General features: G+C 41.8%; 1 protein-coding gene across 3 annotated transcripts in view; it reads right to left on the bottom strand.

Moving 5' to 3' along the window:
- The window catches only part of CNTN5 (contactin 5), a 2,213,095-nt gene that overhangs the window by 39,280 nt on the left and 2,148,462 nt on the right, over positions 1-25,353 (bottom strand). For all 3 annotated transcript variants that reach the window (XM_073613049.1, XM_073613051.1, XM_073613050.1), the window contains one exon: positions 24,004-24,113. In XM_073613049.1, the coding sequence (XP_073469150.1) occupies positions 24,004-24,113 (110 nt within the window). The remainder of the gene's footprint in view (positions 1-24,003; positions 24,114-25,353) is intronic.

Below are 25,353 nucleotides of genomic sequence, written 5' to 3'. Positions count from 1 at the left end.
GGAGCTCCTGTCAAAAAAAAGGAACAGGTTATTTCAAACATCAGGGATTTGTAGGATGAGTTTAACGCCTGAGTGTTATCGGCTCACCCGCCCAGCTGCCTGGGGTCAGTATGTCGCTGCGTTGTGCATGGGTTCATTGATATTCTGAGGCTCAGACTTAGCATTACACAGTCTGGCTGCTTAGACAAAACACGGAAACAAACTATGCTTAAGGCTCAATGGAATAGAGAAGGAAGGTGTTGCTGACCCCAAGATTTTAATGCAAACCTGCCTTGTCTAGTTGGAGCCATATGGTTTATAGTGAAAGGATACAAACTGACACTTAAAGGCATAATCTATTGCAAAAATGTATTAAAAGTCCAACTAAAGGCAACTGGAAAATGAACCCTTGCAGTGGGGCTGTGCCGGCGCTGCAATGGTTAATACCTCTTTTAGTTCTAGGGGAACAATAAGACTGCTTTCACACTGAAAGCGCCAGCCGTTAGCACTAAAGCGCTGCTAGCGGGCGCTTTTAACCCCCAAAAAAAGGGTTAAAAACTCCCGTTTTGTGGCACTTTCAAAGAGCTTTTCAGGCGCTTTCAAAGCGCTACCCATTCATTCCAATGGGCATGGCGTTTTGGGAGCACTAAATACAGCACTCATAACCCGCCACAAAGATGCTGCTTAAGGACTTTTCAGAACGTCCAGCAAGTCCACTGCCCCAGTGTGAAAAGTCACACTGGAATGAATGGGAGGCAGTTTTTCAAAGAGGTCTTTAAAGAAGATTTATGTACCTGATCTTTAAATCCTCCCCACTGCTAGATTGATCCCTACAGTGTCCTCTCCCCCATGCTCCAGCGGTCCAAAGGTCCTGACGTAGAGTTGCCACCTCATCCCTTTAAACCCGAACACGTATGAATTACACAGGTTCTGAGGCTAATTTATTGCAGATAAGGCACCAAGTGAGTGTAATTACCACCTTAATCAGCCACAGAACCTGTGTAATTAATATGTGTTCAGGTTTAAAGGAACGAGGTGGCAACCCTACCTGACGTCGTCAAGATCAAAGCAGGGACCCTGCACTGGACGTATTAATGCTGGGGCATGGAGGAGCACCATCTGCTGTGGGAGCAGGGGATTAGGTAAGTATAATTATTCCCTCACTTGGACCCGAGCAACCAACCCTTGCAGTGCAGGCGCAACCCCACTGCAGGGGATAATTTTAAAGTTTCCCATTGGGCTTTGAAGAGTATGTAAAATTAACATCTCTTATTCCTGATATGTGCCTGCTGTGCCATGTACTTGTATGAAAAAATATCCTGTTCTCTATGTATTGCTTCCTTTGTGTGAAGTCCCTGGTTTTCCTGCCAGTCCCTCTGCTTTCCTAATAAAAACTGACCAGACTAGGCAGGAGAACACATTGTGGTCAGTTCTCTAGTTGTGCTGGGAACTCAGCCTGCTATCCTCCAATGATCAGGCTTGTCCTGACACCCCCCCCCCCCGCAAGCCGTTCACTGGGAAGATCAGACCTGAGAGATGGGTTTACAACCACTTTAAGCCAGTACTGGTTGGAAGCTAGTTAATCTACTAATAAGGATTGTGAGAGGAAATTCAGACACAACTTGTGTCACACAAGGCAAACAAATTTCACCTAAGTAGCACCCTACTGGAGACTGAATCCAGAATCCCAAAGTCTCAAGGTAACGCTTCAGTGCTAACTACTATATTACATTATCTTCTCACATTTACTCCAGTTATAACAGGACCATGTTGTCTTGAAGTGTATTTCCACTTTTGTAGTCCAATTTGAGAAAACCACACGTGTACCCATTCACACAACATACCTAAAAAAAAATAAACAAGCGAAAAAAAAAACGTTCTTGCCTTTTAAGGCCCTTTCACATGGACGATCCGATCGGGGCTGCCTGTCAGGTTTTTAGGTGGACCTGATCGGAAGGTCCTTGCATTCCTATGGACCAGACTTCTGTCCATTTACACCTACCTACTTCTGATCAGGCCTGCTAAAAAAATGGAGGACTGCATCCTCTTACGCTTGGGTGGACCGGATCGGAGGCAGCTAGGTGATAAATGTACAGCAGAGTCAGTATACTCCCGGCCACCCATAGAGCACAGCGGGCTAAGTCCGTGTCCACCCTGCAGAAACTGAATGGACACAAATCTGTCATCCGCCTGCTCTGCTCCAATCTGCAGGGAATCAGTGGACAGATCCCCTGCTGATCAGAACAGAAGGCGCCTGTGTCAAAGGGCCCTTAGACGTTTCTTAAGAGAAGGTGTTATGGTTGACTGCAAGAACTTCTGAACGTGAATCTGTCCCAATAGAAGGGCATAGGTCAGGACGAGCTTCTTTTTATTAACCTCTTCCTGCCCTATAAACGAATGACGGCTACAGTGCAGGCTTACTTTGCCGGGAGCGTGTACATGGACGTCTTCCCGTGATCGCACTTCCCGCACGCTCCCTTGCGGCTTGCTTTGTGATCGCCAAGTCCTTCGGATGACAGATCAGGGTAAAGGGGCAATCACAGCGTCCCTTTACCACATAATCAGCTGTATCCAATGACAGCTGATGTCAACACAAGCCAGTCATCGGCTTTTCTTTCCTCACGCTGACAGCTTGTGTTAAAGGGACATAAGCACTGATAATCAGGGAACTGATTATTAGTGTACTGATTATCAGTGCAGTTCCAACAGAGTCCACCAGTGCTGCCAATCAGTGCTCATCATTGCTGCCAATCAGTGCTGCCAATCAGTGCCCATCAGTGCCTCCACATCAGTGGGTAATGACTAAGCGCACATGAAGTGTGCGAAACGCGTCTACCCAGCATCCTGATTCCTGTAGTTTTTGGGATGTCCAAATAAAAAGGATTTTGATTTACTGTGGTGTGCAGCCATTTCTTCTAAATTCATTGTGTGCGGAGGCGAGCCAAAGGCGAGCACCTACTGGATCATTAGGCTTCCTGGTCTCACCTAGAGTGGTGGGTGTGTCTTTTTTCATCACCTAGCAGTGCCACCTATCAGTGCCCATCAGTGACACCTCTCAGTGCCCATCAGTGCTGCTTATCAGTGCCCATCAGTGCTGCCTATCAGTGCCCATCAGTGCCACCTATCAGTGCCCATTAGTACCATCTAACAGTGCCCATTAGTACCACCTCTCAGTGCCCATCAGTGCCGTCTATCAGTGCCCATCGGTGCCGCCTATCAGTGCCCATTAGTACCACCTAACAGTGCCCATCAGTGCCGCCTCTCAGTGCCCATCAGTGCAGCCTCATCAGTGAAAGAGAAAAATGACCTGTTCGCAAACTTTTATAACAAACTATGAAATTATTCTTTTTTTGTTCACCTATAGGTTTCTGTTAAAGTTTTACTAGTCCCGCTGACACAATGATCTGCAAGGCACAGCTTTATAACAAGCCCTTCACCCGTCTCACTATCCAGATAGCGGCGTCAATTGTGATGAATAAAATCTGACAGAACACCTAAGGATAAATTGTAGCGGGTTGATGTTTTACTGAAAGCATAAGCAAAACAGCCATGGAAGGAGACGATTCTCTTTCAGCTATTCAGACTAGGACAGGTGTCTGTCACATTCAGTTTAGAAAGAGGTCTGACAATGTCAAAATGACCTTTGCTGGGAAAACAGGGATAAATAGGTTGATGGATGTTCCTAGAATGCTCCATAAAATTCCCGAGCGCAGTTCTATTTAGTGCAGCTGAAATATAAGGATTGCTCCTGTAAATAAAGGCACTTTTTAATGGGTTTTTACTATGTCATTTAACCTGTTCTGCTCTGGCACCTCTACATCCTTATCAACCACAGTGATTTCTACATTTCTGCTATAGGCCTATTAATTCAATAGGGACTAATTAACATTAGCCCCTCGATCGACTGATGTTCAGAGGAGTTTGACAAGCAACGAGGAGGCATTAGATCACCTCCTCACCACGTGTTTTAACCCCTAAAATTCTGTGCCACCATGCCACAACTGTGGGGCCCTTGTGGCGCAGCGGCATATGCTTGACTGGGTCACAGGTACTGCCCATCAAAAGCGACAGCAGGCAATGAGCACTGCAGCTGCGGCATATGTACGGCTGCCTTTGTAGCTATAGAAAGCAGTTGGGGTGTGTGGAAAAATGTGGCTCAACTATGTGTCTGTACCCCCCACCCCAACCACAAGTGTAAACTAAGCCCAACTGCCATTATATAAGATAGTAAAGTACTACATATATTGTATATTTTTTTTTGGGGGGGGGGGGGGATAAGGCTTTCTTTTGAAGATAGCGTCTTGAAGAAAAAAATGTATGCAATCTATAGTCAAAATGTAAAAAAACAAATAAAATTTTTACCAATTATTTAAAACAGAAATTAAAAGTATATATTTTTATTATTTATAATGGCACTAAAATTATATTTTTGGTACAAAGCAAACTTATTTACAGATGAAATAAAGACATGTTTTAAAAGACGTAACACACAAACAAAACCAATGAACAAACAGGAAAAAAAAAAAAGTACATTAACCGCTTCCGGACCAGCCGCCGCAGTTACACTGCGGCAGGTTGGCTCCCCTGCGTGAGACCACATAGCTATACGTTGACTCGCAGGGTCCGGATAGCAGGTGCGCTTGCGCCGGCTGCACAGCGGGGGGGTGTCGATGCTCGTGGCCGACGGTCGCCATGACCGCCGGCCACAAACAATCGTGAGCAGGAGACACAGAACAGGGACGAATGTGTGTAAACACACACTTCCCTGTTCTGTTCTGGCAGGAGTGACAGATCATTTGTTCCTATTAGCTAGGAACCACGATCTGTCACTTCCTCTAGTTAGTCCCTCCCCCTTCAATTAGAATCACCTCCCAGGGAACACAGTTGACCCCACCGCTCCCCAGTGTTAAGCCCTTCACTGCCAGTGACATTTTTACAGTAATCAATGCATTTTTAATCACATTGATCGCTGTATTAATGCCAATGGTTCCAAAAATGTGTCAAAATTGTCCGATGTGTCCACCATATTGTCACAGTCACGATAAAAATCGCAGATCGCCGCCATTACTTGTAAAAAAAATAAAATAATAAAAATGCCATAAATCTATCCCCTATTTTGTAGACGGTATAACTTTTGCGCAAACCAATCAATATATGCTTATTGTGATTTTTTTTACCAAAGCAGCTGGCTAAGCAGCTACGCCGTTCCTCTCGTGTCAGAATATAATACCAGGCATCCATTGCTTGTTAAAATACACTAGTTTGAGCTGCTTCGAATTATTCTGTGCACAGAACATCCTCTAACATAAAGAACATCAAAGGACATTTACTGTACATATAAAATCACCTAACAGCTAGAAGAGTAGTCAAAAGTGCGCCTTCTCTTCCAGACTGGAAACTTTACACCTTTTTCTAGGTTACGGACATATCACTGTTGGTTACTAAGTGACCTGATTATGGCACGACAGAGCGGTACTGTGGAGCATGCCCTGTGGCGATTTCTGTGACGCCAAATGTTGGTTGACATTAGCAGATAGAGGACAATCCCAGACTTTAAAGTGATGCCTGTCATAGCTGGTCATTTACACATGGATAATTTGTCTGGAAGGCAAGCCAAAAGACTGCAATGAAATATATTTATATAAATACAGTATATAAATATATATATATACAGTATATAAATAAAAACTCAGTTAAATGGGTAAAACTGCCACTCTTTGTCAATTATACAAGATAAAAATCATTAAAGTATAATTTTTACAGGAAGAGCAGGGCCCTGGAAAAAATAATATTTGTTTAGTTGGTAATAATGTTATTTGTTAATATTTGTTATTGTCATTGCAATATTTGTGGCAGAAAGGTTTGCGGAAATGTACACATTTCTGTATTCTGTCACAGGTTTATCCAATCCATAACCTGTCTACACTCTGACTGTACAATCTCCTTTTGGTTTACCAATAACCATTTAGTGAGAGTGCCTCCATGACTAGATATAAATTTACGTTGACATCACTATACAATTTGGTTGGTAAATTTACAGGTTATACTCGAAAAATTAGAATATCGTGAAAAAGTTAATTTATTTCACTAATGCAACTTAAAAGGTGAAACTAATATATGAGACAGATTACATGCAAAGCAAGATAGTTCAAGCGTTGACCGTGGACTTAATGAAGCACAGTGGACCAACACCAGCAGATGACATGGCTCCCCAAATCAACACAGACTGTGGAAACTTCACACTGGACTTCAAGCATCTTGCAGTGTGTGCCTCTCCATTCTTCCTCCATACTCTGGGTCCTTGGTTTCCAAACGAGATGCAATATTTGCTCTCATCAGAAAAGAGGACTTTGGACCACTGAGCAACAAACCAGGTCTGTTTTTCTTTAGCCCAGGTAAGACACTTCTGACATTGTTTGTTGTTCAGGAGTGGCTTGACAAGAGGAATACGACATTTGAAGCCCATGTCCAGGATCCGTCTGTGTGTGGTGGCTCCAGCCTTGTGAAAGTCCCCAACACTTTTGAATGGCCTTTTCCTGGCAATCCTCTCCAGGCTGCGGTCATCTCTGCTGCTTGTGCACCTTTTTCTTCCACACTTTTCCCTTCCACATAACTTTCTATTAATGTGCTTTGATACAGCACTTTGGGAACATCCAGCTTCTTTTGCAATTACCTTTTGAGGCTTTCCCTCCTTATGGAGGGTGTCAGTGATGGTTTTCTGCACAACTGTCAGGTCAGCAGTCTTTCCCATTATTGTGATTCCTACTGAACCAGACTGAGAGACCATTTAAAGGCTCAGGAACCCTTTGCAGGTGTTATGGCTTAATTAGCTGATTAGAGTGGGACACTTTGAGCCTAGAATATTGCACCTTTAAACAATATTCTAATTTTCTGAGATTGTGGATTTGGGGTTTTCATGAGCTATAAGCCATAATCATCACAATTATGACAAATCACAGCTTGAACTATTTGGCTTTGCATGTAATGAGTCTATCTCATATATTAGTTTCACCTTTTAAGTTGCATTAGTGAAATAAATGAACTTTTGCACAATATTCAAATTTTTCGAGTATCACCTGTATATGGCATTGTGTGATTTCAAGATTGGATAGTGTAATGCCGCGTACACACGGTCGGACTTTTCGTCTACAAAAGTCCGACAGCCTGTCCGACAGACTTCCGGCGGACTTTCGGCGGACTTGCAGCAGACTTTCTAACGAACGGACTTGCCTACACACGACCACACAAAAGTCCGACGGATTCGTACGTGATGACGTACACCGGACTAAAATAAGGAAGTTCATAGCCAGTAGCCAATAGCTGCCCTAGCATGGGTTTTTGTCCGTCGGACTAGCACACAGACGAGCGGATTTCGGGGTCCGTCGTAGTTATGACGTAAAGATTTGAAGCATGTTTCAAATCTAATGCCGCGTACACACGGTCGGACTTTTCGTCTACAAAAGTCCAACGGACGCCGACGGATTAAAGCTGGCTGGTAATCCGATCGTGTGTGGGCTTCTCCGGACTTTCAGCAGACTTTTTCAGCCTCAAATCCGACGGACTTTAGATTTGAAACATGCTTCAAATCTTTACGTCGTAACTACGACGGCCCCCGAAATCCGCTCGTCTGTGTGCTAGTCCGACGGACAAAAACCCATGCTAGGGCAGCTATTGGCTACTGGCTATGAACTTCCTTATTTTAGTCCGGTGTACGTCATCACGTACGAATCCGTCGGACTTTTGTGTGGTCGTGTGTAGGCAAGTCCGTTCGTTAGAAAGTCTGCTGCAAGTCCGCCGAAAGTCCGCCGGAAGTCTGTCGGACAGGCTGTCGGACTTTTGTAGACGAAAAGTCCGACCGTGTGTACGCGGCATAAAGTCCGTCGGATTTGAGGCTGAAAAAGTCTGCTGAAAGTCCGGAGAAGCCCACACACGATCGGATTACCAGCCAGCTTTAGTCCGTCGGCGTCCGTTGGACTTTTGTAGACGAAAAGTCCGACCGTGTGTACGCGGCATTAGTGTCAGGCTCGGTATCCCCCCAACATCTGGCCCGAACCAGCTTCTTCTATCTGGGCACCGGGTCCAGTGCTTCTCCTGCAGGGGGATCCTCTGGAGCTGGGGGACCGGCTTTATACGGGCACCATACTTGTCAGTTTGAGTAGAAAATGCCCCAGTGTCAGTAGGAGTAGACTAATACTGGAAAGTGCAAAATCTGTGCATGGTAGCCGAAGAAAATAAAACCTGGAAGCTGATTGTTTTCTATGCACAGCTGCACCAGATTTTGCATTCAGTTTTAGTAAATCAACCCCAATACTTTAGGTTTGGTGATCAGCGGGAGTAAAAAAAAATGACATAGGTAGGAGGAATAGTGACCCATAATTGGTATTATTTGGAGGAATAGTGTCCATTTGTTGGTGTCTGTGGGAGGAATAGTGTTCTATTGTTTATGTCGGGGGGGGGGGGATATGCCCCATCACTGGTGTCAGTGGAAGGATTAGTGCCTCATCGTAGGTGTCAGTGGAAGGAATAGTGCCTATCACTGGTGTCAGTGAAAGGAATGGTGCCTCATCATTGGCATCAGTGGAAGGAGTAGTGCCTCATCATTGGTGTCAGTGGAAGGAGTAGTGCCCAACACTGGTGTCAGTGGAAGGAATGGTGCATCGTCGTTGGCGTCAGTATAAAGAGTAGTGCCTCATCATTGGTGTCAGTGGAAGGAGTAGTGCCCATCACTGGTGTCAGTGGAAGGAGTAGTGCCCATCACTGGTGTCAGTGGAAGGAATGGTGCATCGTTGTTGGCGTCAGTGGAAGGAGTAGTGCCTCATCGTTGGTGTCAGTGGAAGGAATGGTGCCTGATTGTTGGTGTCATCAATAGTGCCTCATATCAGTGGGAGGTATAATGCCCCAAGGGCTATATAAAGGCAAGCAAGGAGTTTGGAGACAACTGGTTTAGAGCTCTGGATCTTCTGCTCATTCAGACATGCAGTTTTCCTCTGTTCATCCATGTGCTCAGTTTGAATTGACTGGTTTTGTTATATATATATATCTATCTATATAGATATAGATAGATATATATATAGATATACACACTATATTACCAAAAGTATTGGGACACCTGTCTTTACATGCACATGAACTTTAAAGACATCCCAGTCCCAGGTTCATTTTTGAGTTGGCCCACCCTTTTTAGATATAACAGCTTCAACTCTTCTGGGAATGCTGTCCACAAGGTTTAGGAGTGCGTCTATGGGAATGTTTGACCATTCTTCCAGAAGCGCATTTGTGAGGTCAGGCACTGATGTGGACGAGAAGGCCTGGCTCACAGTCTCCATAACCAATATCGGGTTGTGCAGGCCAGTCAAGTTCCTCCACCCCAAACTCGCTCATCCATGTCTTTATGGACCTTGCTTTGTGCACTGGTCCAAATCATTTGGTGGAGGGGGGATTATGGTGTGGGCTTGTTTTTCAGGGGTTGGGCTTGGCCCCTTAGTTCCAGTGAAGGAAACTCTTAAGGCGTCAGCATACGAAGACGTTTTGGACAATGTGGGAACAGTTTGGGGATGGCCCCTTCCTGTTCCAACATGACTGAGCACCGTTGCACAAAGCAATATCCATAAAGACATGGATGAGCGAGTTTGGGGTGGAGGAACTTGACTGGCCTGCACTGACCTGAACCTGATAGATCTCCTTTGGGATGAATTAGAACGGGGACTGTGAGCCAGGCCTTTTCGGCCACATCAGTGCCTGACCTCACAAATGCGCTTCTGGAAGAATGGTCAAACATTCCCATAGACACACCCCTACACCTTGCGGACAGCCTTCCCAGAAGAGTTGAAGCTGTTATAGCTGCAAAGGGTGGGCCAACCCAATATTGAACCCTACGGACTAAGACTGGGATGCCATTAAAGTCCATGTGCATGTATAGGCAGGCGCCCCAATACTTTTGGTAATATAGTATATATATATATATATATATATATATATATATATATATATATATATATATATATATATATATATATATATATATATATATATACATATATATACACACCTCTTTTGGGTTACACTTAAAACATAGAAAAGAGGCAAAGTTACATTCCTGGAAGCTTTACAGCATGTTAACTTGTAGTAAATGGGGCAGTAACCATTTACAGGCTTTTTTCCAGGAAGAAAGCATAAGAATTCCCAACACACACTCCAAGCATCTATTAAACATTTCAGTACATAATAATTCACGAGGTTCTCACAGGCAGAACATTTAAATAAATGGCGGCAGCCTAAGAAAACATGACTGTATAATCTAGTAGCAATGCGGCTGCAGCAAGTCAATCTATTTCTATAAAACAAGTCACTATGCATTATAGAACACAGTAAAACATCTAATGAAATCAACTATGCTGAAAAAGTTTTCTCAAGTAGAAACACATTGGAATTCTGTTTTATATGCTAATGAATACAGCTGCCTATTTGATGCAGTGCTATATCTTCTATTTCTTTATTTTAATAGCGTAAAGTTGATTTTTTTTTTTTCTGGCGATTGTCATGAATTTAATTTACTCAATAGTCTAGCGATACTGGAGGATGTTTACGAAATTACATGTCACAAAATGAATTCACGACATAATAGTAAAGAGATGGGGAAAGCGGTATTATTTTGGTGAGAACTACTTGCAAGCAATCAAATGATAAATTTGTAAAGGAAATAAGATATAATTCTGCTGCAGGGAGTTCTATACAGTGTCAGAATTACAACTGTATCAGAAAGTTTCATGGGTTACAATGAACATGATTCTGCCAGTACACTGTGCATTCATTATTACTCATGAATAGGAGATATTTCGGCAACTCTTCATCAAAGCGGAATTTTGATTAGGAGCTGCTAACATGAACTTTGAAAAAAGACGTTCTATTCTTTTTTCTTTACATTCACAGGGTTTGTGCTTTGTGGATTGTATTTAACCACTTGCTGACAAGGCCTTTTCTGTAACTTTTTGTGTAAAAGTTTAAATCAGTATTTTTTGCTAGAAAATTACTTAGAATCCCCAAACATTATATATATATATATATATATATATATATATATATATATATATATATATATATATATATATATTAATATATATATTAGCAGAGGCTCTAGAGAATGGCGGTCATTGCAATATTTTCTGTCACACAGTATTTACCCAGTGGTCTTTGAAAAAAATACACTTTAATTAATTAATAATAAAAAAAAAAACACAATATTTACCCCAATTTTTCATGTAATGTGAAAGATGATGTTATGCCGAGTAAATAGATACCAAACATGTCATGCTTTAAAATTTGCGCACATTTGTGGAATGGCGACAAACTACGGTACTTAAAAATCTCCATAGGTGACACTTTAAAAATGTTTACAGGTTACCTGTTTAGAGTTACAGAGCAGGCCTTGCGCTAGAATCATTGCTCTCACTCTAACGTCTGTGGCAACACCCCACATGTGTGGTTTGAACACCTTTTACGTATGCTTGCGCGACTTACGTATGCACTTACTTTGGCGTGGATGGGGGAGTTTTCAATTTTTATTTTTTTCTTATTTAATTTACTTGTTATTTTTTTAATTTTTACACTGTCCCTTAATTTCTTTTTTTTTTATCACTTTTATTCCTATTACAAGGAATGTAAACATTCCTTGTTATAGAAATAATGATGACAGGTCCTCTTTTTGGAGCCACAGCTGTGTACTAGCGTTTACATATACTTGCACGACTTACGTATACGTTTACTTCTGCGTGCAAGCACGAAGGAATGGGGGCGCTTACATTTTTTATTTTTTCTTATTTTATTTACTTTTTATTTTTTATTTTTACACTGTCCCTTAATTTTTTTTTATCACTTTTATTCCTATTACAAGGAATGGAAACATCCCTTGTAATAGAAATAAGGATAACAGGTCCTCTATTGGAGCCACCACTGTGTACCACCAGCAACTTCAACATGGATACTCCAATTCTTTGGGGAGTTGTAGGTGTGCATCCGGCCTACCCATGGGTCCTCACCACCACAGCTCCCGGGATAGACACTCGTGAGGGTCCCCATTGTTCCAGCACCACGTGTATGTACTCTGAGCTAATATGTAAGTAAGGGGATGGATATTCTCTTTCCTCCCGGCTTTTCTCTTTCTTTTTCTCTTTTTTTTCTCTTCCCCAGCATTTGGGTCCAACATTAGATCATACTGGCCTTAATATGTTTTCTACAGATATACTTTATGCATCCGCTCCCGAGGAAGTGGAATAAATCCACGAAACGCATCAAGGTCTTCAAGATGCATATATGTTCTTAATATACAATGTATTTTATTTCATGGAATTTCAGCCCTTTTAATGATCTTTCATATGAAGCAATATTGGTTCACAATAATACTCCCTGCATAGTGTCATGATGATATCCATGTATATAGATGTATTACAATGTGTCATGCTGCTTGCTGTGGGGGGACTCGCCAGAAGGGAGGGACCAGGATCGCCAGCAAGGTACCTGAGAAGATCTGCGCTGCTCTGTACAAAACTACTGCAGAGAGCAAGTAAGTATAACATGTTTGTTATTTGTAACCACTTGCCGACCAGCTGCCGCAGTTTTACTGCGGCAGAATGGCACGGCTGGGCGAAACGATGTTATGTTACGTCGCTTCGCCCTGTGGCCACTAGGGGCACGCCCCCGCTGCTCGCCCCCGGAGCCAATGCGAGTGCCCAGCAGGCGTGATGACCGCCGGGCACCCGCGATCGCTCGAGACACCGCGAGAACCGGGATCTGTGTGTGTGAACAGATCCCAGTTCTCTGAGGGAAGAAGAGGATGATCGTGTGTTCATACAAATTATGAACACCGATCTCTCTCTCTTCCCCTAGCAATTCCCATCTCCCCTACAGTTAGAACACAGAGAGGAAACACAGTTAACCCCCCTAGTGTTAACCCCTTCCCTGCCAGTGGCATTTTTACAGTAATCAGTGCATTTTTATAGCACTGATCGCTGTATAATTGTCAATGGTCCCAAAAATGTGTCAAAAGTGTCCTCCGCAATATCACAGTCCTGATAAAAATTGCAGATTGCTGCCATTACTAGTAAAAAAATAAATAATAATAAAAATGCCATAAAACTATCCCCTATTTGGTAGACGCTATAATGTTTGCACAAACCAATCAATATACGCTTATTGTGATTGTTTTTTACTAAAAATATGTAGAAGAATACATATCGGCCTAAACCGAGGAAAAAAATTAGTTTTTTTGAGAAAAAAACGTGGGATATTTATTATAGCAAAGGAAAAGGTATTGTGTTTTTTTGTTTTTTTCAAAATTGTTGCTGTTCTTTTGTTTATAGCGCAAAAAATAAAAACTGCAGAGGTGATCAAATATCACCAAAAGAAAGCTCTATTTGTGGGAAAAAAAGGACGCTAATTTAGTTTGGGTACAGCTTTGCGCGACCGCGCAATTGTCAGTTAAAATGACGCAGTGCCAAATTGTAAAAAGTGCTCTGGTCAGGAAGGGGGTAAAATCTTCCGGGGCGGAAGCGGTTAAACAAAAAAAAAACAACAAAAAAGATTTTAATATCAGTTTAAGGTAGTTTAATTTATTTCATAAAGACATTGTTCACATGGCTGGAAGGCCAAAAAAACAGATGGTCAAACCACAGTTTTACCACCCCAAACAGTAGAATGTAGCCGCTTAAGGCTATACACATGTTTTGCAAAAATTAAGCTTGCTTTCGGCTGGCGTTGCTGGCACCAAACAGGACTAATGCAGTTCTATGGGGCCGCAGCGCAACTGTGACGCGGAAGTATGACAAATATAGGAGTAAATCAGGGAGCAAGGAGGTGACTTATCACCTTCTCATTGCCTGTCAAACACCTCTGAAAAGTAGTCCAAGCGTAGACCACTTTTCAAAGGAGTGGCAGTCCCTGTGAACAACATGTGAACAAGCCCTAAGGGGCGTATTTAAAAAGCTGTGAATGTGACAATCACCAAACATTCACAGAAGGTTGTATTTTCCTAGTGCATGTATTTTACATTACAGTGATTAATCCACCTGCGAATGTGTGGTGAATGTTGCATTCACTGCTTTATATATACAATATGTCATTAAGTGTTCTATTTGTTTTCTTTTTTATGCATTTGGTTTTTTGTATATGCTTTAAAATTTCTTCAGCTTACTTTTTTTTCATCGTCTATTTTATTTTTAAAACATACAATATTAAGGCTAATGAGGAGTTGTTTTGCACAAATAAAGTTTCATGATAGTTCAAGATCCATTTAAATCCCAGTGCACTCAAAGACCAACTTCATTTATTCTTCTCCTTTGACCATGCTTTTTACCAAAATGGTAATGTCTCAGTAAAAAAATGATCATTCCTACACATGAATTAAAGTAGGATGTCATATGCTAAATTAGAATTGCTATGCATGGAAATATACCTAAAAAAAAAAAAAGCAAGCAGAAGAGAAAAACGAAAAAACCTTATAAAAAGATAGGAATAAATGAGGAAAAAAGGAAAGAGAGAAAAAACCAAAACATAAAATATAAGAAGGCTTTAGTTTGGCTTGTTAGCCAGTTATTAATTATCACTGCATTAAGCGGCCCTCCGTTTGGCATCTCAAATGGCCAAAAATCTATTTTTCAAATCTGATAAAATGGCTGTATCAGGTTTACAAATTTGCCAAACCATATATTTTTTGGAAAACACAGTCTACAGAATTAAAAGATAGTTTAGATAATTTTATACACAGAATGATAGTTGTGCATTAAAAAAAAACAATATATATTTTCTATAAAATATTTTTAAATCATTGCTTATTGTCATATTACTAAATAATGAAATAATGAAATTGTGTTTAAAAGAGAAGTATAGGTTTTCTTTTTTTTGCTTACATCTATTCTATATGTAGAGGAGATTTACATACACAGCACTATCTACCAGAGTGAAAACAATATATTTGTAAAGCAGAATACACATATGGATGTGACAGCACACAGGCATTCCATGCATTGCTGGTATAGTAAAATGAAATAGCATGAGAGCTAACATTGTGAATGAATCCATTTATTGACTATCTGGATTTTTATATGAGACAATGAAAACTTCCATTTACATCTACTTGTATTTTCCAGAAGCCCAGAGCTCCTCAGACATGGACAGAGCTTTGCTCACCCATAATTGGTGTATTACCTAGTACCCCTATAGCAGTAATGTTTCCTTCATTGTAAATAGAGTATTACAGGATCACATACTGTACAGTATCATCACATGCCATACAGTGCCATCACATGCCATACAGTGCCATCACATGCTGTACAGAGTCATCACATGCCATACAGTGCCATCACATGCTATACAGTGCCATCACATGCCGTACAGTGCCATCACATGTCGTACAGTGTCATCACATGCTGTACAGTGCCATCACATGCTGTACAGAGTCATCACATGCCATACAGTGCCATCACATGCTATACAGTGCCATCACATGCCGTACAGTGCCATCACATGCCGTACAGTGTCATCACATGCTGTACAGTGTCATCACATGCCGTATAGTGCCGTCACATGCCGTATAGTGCCATCACATGCCGTACAGTGCCATCACATGCTGTACAGTGCCATCACATGCTGTACAGTGCCATCACATGCCGTACAGTGCCATCACATGCCGTACAGTATCATCACATGCCGTACAGTGTCATCACATGCCGTACAGTGTCATCACATGCCGTATAGTGTCATTACATGCTGTACAGAGTCATTACATAGAAGTTTTCAGTGACAACCTCCCCTCCCCCCATCAGCTCGAGGAGACACTGACATGAACTTTGAATGAATGAGTGAGGGGGGGGGAGGGAATTCAGAGGACACAGGAAGGAACATCAAAACCCAGGGGAGAGGAGAGCTTGCAGATAACAGCCAGGGAAAGGTGAGGATTTCACTGCTTGTATCACAGGGTCTCTGCTTTCGGGTTTTAGTTGGGGACACGCTGCCTTGGAAACAGAGGCTTGTGAAGAACGTGCTTGTTCTAGATAGCAGCCTGGGTGTGCACCTCTTCACCAAACACACCCACATGTCCTCCAGAGGGAGGGAGTGTGAAGGAGTGGCTGGATTGTGGAGATGTTTCCACCCCTTGGAAACTTTTGAACTGAGAAACAAACCGTCAGAGCCTGATTCTGGACACTTCAAAAGACTTCTGTAAAAACTAAAGGGCAGGGAAAAGAAAGAGATGTAATGCAGGTATAAGGGTAGCATGTACTACTTATTTTTGCATTCCCATACTTCTCCTTTAAAATCATAAATTCAAAATAGTGAAAATTAAAGGTAAACAAAGCTGTAAATAAGAGGTAAAAAATCATTTACAGCTAGGCCTGTCCAGTGTTGTGTATTTGGCATGTGCAGGTTAATCTAATATAGGCAGTGAAATAAGGACTTTGGTGTATGCTAGGTGTACATGTGTGCACTGTGTTTGTTTGTTTCTTACATTTATATGTTAATTATTTTTTTAATCTTTTTCCTAATTTATTTTTACTTCACTTATAATTATAACTGTCATATAATGTCATGTGTGATGTTATTTATGGAGAAATTAATCTAAACCCTGTATGCCTGCTGTGTGAGCTACAGTTGAAGATCAGGGACATAGATTTCCCCCATCATCCTGAGTGGCACTCACACAATACCAAGAAATATTCAGTCACATGTCTAAAATAAACTTTACACAATATGGCCAACAAATTCTGGGAGTGACTATTACAAATTATTATATACTGTATATTATGATTACCAATTTAACACTGAAAAAAAAAGCTGATAAATATTTTAATATTTTTTTTATTACAATTTATACATACAAAATTATATTTATATATACAACAATATATATATATATATATATATATATATATATATATATATATATATATATATATATATATATATATATATATATATATATATATATATATACACGGTATATATATATATATTTATATATATATATATATATATATATATATATATATATATGTATATTCAGCTCACAATATACATATTGTATGCTGAATATATAACCTGTGATTGCCGATAATTTATGGAACATGCTTTATGAAAGGCTTCAAACTTAAATTTAGAAGTAGCTGAATGAATTTCCAAATCTTGACTCTTCCTGCAAGAGTTGAGCTTGGCCAGCCCAATCAGTTAAAATCGTTAGCAATCTTCGATTTTTTTTTCATTTACCTAAAATTTCAGCTACTAAAAATCTGGATCCAAGGATTATTCTGATGTGCGGATTTAACTATAGAAGACCTCTGCTGATATGCTTTTATTTTTCACTTGCTCAGTTGGAAAGAACTGTAAGATTTTCCATTAACCCTTTGACGACCACAGGCTTTTATTTGGTACACTGTTTCAACTAAAAAACTTTTTTTAAACTTTTTAAATATACTATAATTTTTTATTTATTTTTTTCACTGACTGCCACTGTCAAAAGCTGCCTCTCTCTGTGCAAGGTATAATCAGCTCAGCTAGCCAGTACCTGAGCACTGTTTTCGAAATCCCAGCATTTATTAATCCGGTACTGAGGAACATTAAAGTGGTTCTAAAGGCTGAAGGTTTTTTTTACCTTAAGGCATTCTTTGCATTAACCAATTCAGCCCTGGAAGAATTTTCCCCCTTAATGACTGGGCCATTTTTTGTGATACGACACTGCGTTGATTTAACTGACAATTGCGCGGTCGTGCAACGCTGTACCTATACAAAATTAGAGCTTTTTTTTTTTGGTGGTATTTGATCACCTCTGCGGTTTTTATTTTTTGCGCTATAAACAAAAAAAGAGGGACAATTTTGAAAAAAAAAAACACAATATTTTTTACTTTTTGCGATAATAAATATAAAAAAAAAAAAAAATTCTTCCTCAGTTTAGGCCAATATGTATTCTTCTACATATTTTTTGCCAAAAAAAATCGCAATAAGCGTATATTGATTGGTTTGCACAAAAGCTTATACAATAGCATCTACAAAATAGAGAATAGATTTATGGTATTTTAAATATTTACTAGTAATGGCGGCGATCTGCGATTTTTAGCGTTACTGCGACATTATGGCGGACAGATCAGACACTTGACACTTTTTTGGGACCATTGACATTTATACGGTGATCAGTGCTATACAAATGCACTGATTACTGTGTAAATGTCACTGGCAGGGAAGGGGTTAACACGAGCAGGCGATCAAGGGGTTAAATGTGTTCCCTCATGTGCGTTTCTAACTGGATGTTCCGTTCTGTCTATGTCAGGAGTGATCGTGGGTCCCCGGCGGACATTGCGGCCGACAGGCACGTGCATCGGCTCCTACGTCACGAGACGGGCGTGCGTGCGTGCCCTGGGTGGTGCGTGCGTGCCCCTATACCCCTTAAATCGCCCGCTGTACAGCTACGCTGATTTGCGCAGGGGAGCCGACCTGCCGCCGTATAACGACGGCGGTTGGTCAGCAAGCGGTTAAGGTAAAAAAACTTTCTCTATGCAGCCTCCCCTCCAGCCCCCCCTTTACTTACCTGAGCCCCATTTTGATCCAGTGCTGTGCCCGAGGGCTCATAACTAGCACTCTGCTCAGGCAGCTGAACTGCATTTAGTTTTCTTTCATATAAGCTCGACAACCCCTTGTTATGTATGCATTTGCTTTCAGTTCATAGAGGTGATAGAATGGCCTGTCAGCTTGACACATAGAGTGATGTTTCTGCTCAGGTACTGTATTTGACCCATCTGAAGAGTCAATAACCTGCGTCAGCTGGGATGGGGAAGGACAAAGTGTCTTTTACGGGGCATTCATTCTGTGCAAATGACTGTGTAGTGATTTCTTAGTGCATCTGAGATAAGTACGGGCAGGGGCGTCGCTAGGGGGTGGCTTTTGGGGCTATAGCCCCAAATCTGGGGCCAATAGCCCCGAGTCTCTGCAGGGGTCCCCAAGGAGAGGGGAGGCTCACTGGGGACCCTTATGTAAGTGGGGGGCTCTCTGGGGACCCTGATGCAAGGGAGAGGCTCTCTGGGGACCCCGATTTTAAGGCAGAGGCTCTCTAGGGACCCAGATTTAAGGGGGAGGCTCTCTGGGAACCCTAATGTAAGGGGGGCTCCCTGGGAACCCTGATGTAAGTGGGGGGCCCTCTGGGTAACCTGAAGAAAGGGGGAGGCTCTCTGAGGACTCTGATGTAAGGAGGAGGCTCTCTGGGGACCCTGATGTAAGGGGGGCTCTCTGGGGACCCTAATGTAAGGGGGGGCTCTCTGGGGACCCTAATGTAAGGGGGATCTCTGGGGATCCTGATGTAAGTGGGGGACTCTCTGGGGATATATATACACACACACGTATATTACTGTATATACATGTGTATGCCCGCCCAAGCGTATGACTTTCTTTACTACGCTGCTATGGGCTCTAGCCCCAGATCTTTTGTAGACCTAGCAACGCCCCTGCTCTGTTGGACACAGGTATTGAGCCCCTCCAAAGAGTTGAATACCTGCAATCACCAGGGGAGAAGCAGAGTGGTAGCGTTTAATACATGGGTTCTGGGAAAGGTAAGTACATTGCATCTTCTTTTACAGGGCAATAATCCTGTACAAGTGACCATGTAGTGAACTCTTAGCGCACCTGAGATAAGTACAGTGGAGGAAAGAGGAATTTAACCCCTCTAAAGAGTAGACTACCTGCAACCATCTGGGGAGAAGCAATTAACACATGGCTCCGAAAAAAGGTAAGTACATGCCTATTCTTTTACTGGGCATTAATTCTGTACAAGTGGCCATGTAGTAACCTCTTAGAGCACCTAAGGATAATGGAGGAAACATGTATTCAACCACTCCGAAGAGTCAAATACCTGCAACCAACAGGGGAGAAGCAGAGTGATGGCATTTAACACATGGGTTCCAGGAAATGTAATTACATTGCCTATAATTTTACAGGGCATTCCTTCTGTACAACTGACTATGTAGTTATAGGGTCACTTTGACCTCTTGAGATAGGTACTTTTCAATAAACAAAACTTTTATTTGTAAAACCTCAATTCATTTCAGTCTAAGAATTCTTTGCTGAGAAAATGAAGACACAACTGCATCTTTGGTTTCTGCAGTAGATTGATTTGAACTCGGTGATCACTGCCCTTTAAGCATTCCTTAGTATGTGAAACCCACAGAGGCAGAAATACTAATTGAACCTCCAATGTGCCCATAACTCAGCTAAAGCAATTAAATTGCACATTTCCAGTAATGAAGCATAAATAAAAACAGTATGCAAAATGTTATATTCCATATGTGGCTCTGTCACAGAAGAACAGGATTCTCGGCAACCTCCATCTTCACAGCGGCACCACCTAGAGTTACCTATAATTGCCAGATGACATTAAGAACTGGCTCTCCACAGGTGTCTGCAGCAGCTTTAATTAAGTGGCCGTGGGTAGAATTCCATAGCCCTCATGGGTATACAGCAGGGGCTGCCAAAGTTATCAAGAATTTCAGAGTCAAGCCATATTCCTGACTTTCATAACTGGTCCTCTTGTGAATGACATGGAAGATAATTAAGAGGCTTATAAAAAAAAAATGAAGGCTTTCGGAAAATGTACATTATCATAACACAAGAGAACATGAGCAAGTTTGTTCTGAATATAAGATTTTTCTACATATGATGAACAACACATGTAAAGTGTCTAACGGGCCAGTTTTATTTTAGTTATTTGTGGAGCTGAGTCTACAAGGATGTTCCAAAGACTACTGCCCGGCCACATCTCCTGACTGTATTTGTGAACCAGAGCGCTCCCACCCAACTTTGCATTGTCCTGCGTCTCATTTTACTTTCTCCATAAATAAACTAAATAATATAAGATCCAATAGAGGTGGAGTGGGCCACTCAAGGGCTGATAAATCACCAAAAGAATTCCCAAGTATAAGAAACTGTTGGGTGGTTTGACATCCCAGCATCAATCAAACTGAAATATCTGATTTGGGTGGAATGACTCTTTGAAGTGCAACTCTAGGGACAAACAGATCAAATATATAGATGGGGCTGTTTTTTTTTTGTATTTCTGACCATCAGGTCCTAAGATTTACACAGACTTGACAGAGAGCACAGCCAACCTGGAGACCTGAAGACCTGGAGACCTTGTCATCCCTCCAGCCTGTGACTGCGCAGTGAAAGAGAAGCAGTAGATGGATGAACTCACCTCTCTGTCACTCTGCTGTCTCCTACAATCACCAGCATGTTCCTTGTGATCCATGAACACTATAGAACAAATGATTGGCTCCTTCTTTCTCTTCTGCTGTACAATGGATTGTCAGAGGCTGATACCAAGTCATATTCAGGTACTTATACTAGTTGTAAAATACACTTAATCATGTTTTACATATCTGCATTCATTTTTTTATTTTTTTTTAATAAACTAGTATAAATACCTGAAACATTGTATCAATCCCCTGTGATCCACATGTATAGCAGCACTCAGACTGGGAGAGGGAGAGTCAGCAGTAGGAGACAGTCAGACCTTGCTATTTTAGCAGATGATCTAAATTGGCCCCAATCTGTCAGATTAAACTAAAAAAGGTATCATAATTGAATTCCCACATCCTGCAACCCCACATCCCTTCATCAACCACCCCCCGCAAATGCGCCACACCCCCCCCCCTCCTGGGCTGCTCAGTCTAAAATGCCCAGGCCTATTTTTTGTCCCAGTCCGGGCCCGCTCACTGAACATGGGGTGCAAAAGATACTTTACCAAAACGACTGTGCTATAATTATATGTGTGAATTTATTTACACGGGGGAGGACTATTGCACAGCCTCATATATGTTTAGGATTTTAATGTAAGATCTTGCTTGTAAGAAAGGCAGCAGCAGTGGTGGTTTATTTTCAGGGGTGAATTTGAGCTGTGATGGATTTTAAATAAATAAATTTTGGTATTATTATTAGTAGTGATTTTTTTGAGATTGTGTTTAATTGCTTTGTGGCGTGGTATTATTATTATTTATTATTATTATTATACAGGATTTGTATAGATAGATTTGTAACAGTTTGACAGCGTTTTACAACATGAGGGCAGACAGTACACTTACAATACAAATCAATACAGGAGGGATCAGAGGGCCCTGCTCCATAGAGCTTACAATCTTGAAGGGAGGGTCAAGTAGAAACAAAAGGTAATAACTGTGGGGGGTGAGCTGATTGAAAAAATGAACATACAGTTGTTAGGTGTGGGTAGGGTAGGCTTCTCTGAAGAGAAGGGTTTTCAGGGATTGTCTAAAAGCTAATAAAGTAAGAGATAAGCGGACAGATTGGGGTATGGCATTCCATAGGATTGGCGAGGCTTTGGAAAAGTCCTGGAAGCCAGCATGGGAGGAGGTGATGAGGGAGCTAGAGAGCAGGAGGTCTTGAGAGGAACGAAGAGAACAAGTAGGTTGGTATTTAGAGACTAAGCTACTAATGTAGCTGGGGGCGAAATTGTGGATGGCTTTGTACGTAGTTGTTAGTATTTTAAATTTAATTCTTTGGCCGAGCGGAAGCCAGTGGAGGGATTGACAGAGAGTAGTGGCAGACACAGAGCGATTGGTAAGGTGGATAAGTCTGGCAGCAGCATTCATGATGGATTGAAGAGGTGATAGACTATGTAGAGGTAAGCCAATGAGAAGGGAGTTCAGTATTTGAGGCGAGAGATGACCAGCGAGTGATTTAAGAGCTTTGTTGTGTCATTGGTTAGAAAGGGGCGTATTTTGGAGATGTTGCGGAGGTTGAGGCGGCAGGATTTGGACAGTGATTGGATGTGTTGCTTGAAGGAGAGTTCAGAGTCCAGAACTACACCTAGAACCTTGGCATGTGGGGATGGGCTTATAGTTATGCCATCGATTTTGACAGAGAGATCGGGGAAGGGGCATATGGGGGAGGAAAAATTATAAGTTCAGTTTTGGATAGATTGAGTTTGAGGAAGTGATGTGACATCCAGACTGATATACTTGATAGTAAATTAGTGATACGTGAGGAGACAGAGGGAGTGAGCTGAGGGGTAGAGAAATAGATTTGGGTGTCGTCAGTGTAGAGGTGGTATTGGAAGCCATGGGAGGCTATCAGTTGACCCAGGGAGGCGGTGTAGATTGAAAATAGGAGAGGCCCAAGAACAGAACTCTGGGGGACCCCAACAGAGAAAGGAAGAGGAGAGGAGGAAGTAGAGTTGTAAGAAACACTAAAGGTGCGGTTGAAAAAGTAGGAAGAGAACGAGCGAAGAGTACAGTCACGGAGACCAAAGGCGTGGAGTTTTTTGAGGAGGAGGGGGTGGTGAACCGTATCAAAGGCAGCAGAGAGGTCCAGGAGTAGGAGTACAGAATAGTGTCGATTGGTTTTGGCCGTTAGTAGATCGTTTGTTAGTTTTAGGAGAGCAGTTTCTGTGGTGTGTTGAGGACGAAATCCAGGCTGAAGGGGAACAAGGAGGCTATTATCAGCGAGGTGGACGCTTAGTCCGTTGTAGACCAGATGTTTGAGGAGTTTGGATAAGAAGGGGAGCAAGGAGATGGGGCGTAGGTTGTTAAGATTTGAAGGGTCCAGTGAGGGCTTTTTAAGTATGGGTCTGACAAGTGCATGTTTTAGAGAGTTGGGGAAGATGCCAGAAGAGAGGGAGAGATTGAAGATGTGGGTTAGAGAGTGTAGCATGGAGCCAGAGGGTGGTAGGAGTTGACATTTACTTTGCAACACTAAAGTACCCATATACTGTATGTTTTTTAAATCTTTATATTGATTGGAATTCAGCTTTCAGAATGAATATCCAGAATGCTATACAAGCCATGTCTGGTCCTCTCCTTAAGGAGAATGGCTAAGTTGCCTGTAGGTCCATTATGTTACTGTATGACTTGAATGGGAACATGCAGGTGAACTCCATTCAGTATGGAGGCCCATGTAATGTACGTCAGTACAAAGCTTTTTTACAAGTCTTCTCAGTATATAACAAGCCATTTGGAATGATCAAGTCCTAGCAGAAGCTCTTCATACCTCAAACCCCTGCGGTCTTCCAACATTATCCTTGGACATCTTCCATGAAACAAGGACCTCCGAAGCAGACAAGCCTGTGGCTTTCATATCTATGGGCGCATTGCTTGGCTCTGCAGAAGAGATGACATAGAAACATTACACTGCATTGTCCTTTTCAAAGTGGACATTTATCTTTTCCCCTTAAAAAACCCCATAGATCTGTCACATGCTGATACATTTCATCTCAACAAATATGCTTTATTTCAAAGTTATGTTATTCACCCATATTTGTATTCTTAGTTTAATTTGTAATTAAAATGTCTTTTGACTCATTTGTCATGTAGAAGTGTGTTGGATTTATAGATGATGCAAGGCGTTGCCCTCATTCCTTTATGAGAAACTAAAACTGGAGCAGCTGTGCAAGGCAACTAATCAGCTTCTATCTTTAGCTTTGTTTAGTAAGCTTTGGAAATGAAAGCTGGAAGCTGATTGGTTGCCTTGCAGAGCTGTTCCAGATTCTGGCTGCTCCAGTCATCTATATTTGCCATTTTGTGTGAAATACCCATTTGCTTTACATTGAAGGTCTGCATGCTTCTCTTTGGAGTTTAAAGTAAAACTTAAGGCAAAACATTTTTTTTTCATTCTGGATAGAGTAAGGTAGAGTTATAAACCCCATCAGTATTGTTTTTTTTTTTTTTTTTTTACATCTGTGTCCCATTGGGGAGATTTCCCTTAACTTCCTGTCCCAACCCCAAAACAGAAAGTTAGAGGAAATCTCTCCAAAGTGAGGGAATTTTAGTATCAGGACCTGGGCCTGAACTTGTAACCTCTGCAGTGTTGGCCTGTGACTCTTCTCACTGTGCCACCAGGGATGATAGACAGCTTCCTGCCTGATTTCTTCTTACCTTGTGTCTTGTTTTTCTTGAACCTTGAACCCTTTGCTTCTCCCATTAACTTCCTGATTTAAGACACGTTTCTGCATTTCCTATTTGGCCAATTATTGTGCTCTCTACACTCGATAACTTACTCCCTGCATACCTGCTGTTACCACTCATTAGCAACCCTTGGCTTGTTCATGGACTACGCCTCCGCCTGATACCATCCAGCTACTACTTGTTACTGACCTTTGGCTTGTTTTCTTACTACGCTTCTGCTTGATCCCTACCTGATACATCTGCTATTGGCCCACAGCATGTTCACCTCCCGGTGGGGTGATCCTGAGGACCACGACCTAGTACTAACACACAGCAAAATCCATCTCCACTAGCAGTAGCTCTGCTGATTATCAGTTAGTGCTTAGACCCCGCACCTTTAGGTGAGCCCGTGTCATCTGCTAGGGAGATCTGCTTGTTCATTTCCACCTAAGAACCA

This window comes from Aquarana catesbeiana, linkage group LG02 (assembly GCF_042186555.1).
Source record: "Aquarana catesbeiana isolate 2022-GZ linkage group LG02, ASM4218655v1, whole genome shotgun sequence".
In the NCBI taxonomy this organism is placed as follows: domain Eukaryota; kingdom Metazoa; phylum Chordata; class Amphibia; order Anura; family Ranidae; genus Aquarana; species Aquarana catesbeiana.
The sequence above is the reverse complement of the archived record's forward strand: the minus strand, read 5'-3'. Positions and strand labels throughout refer to the sequence as shown.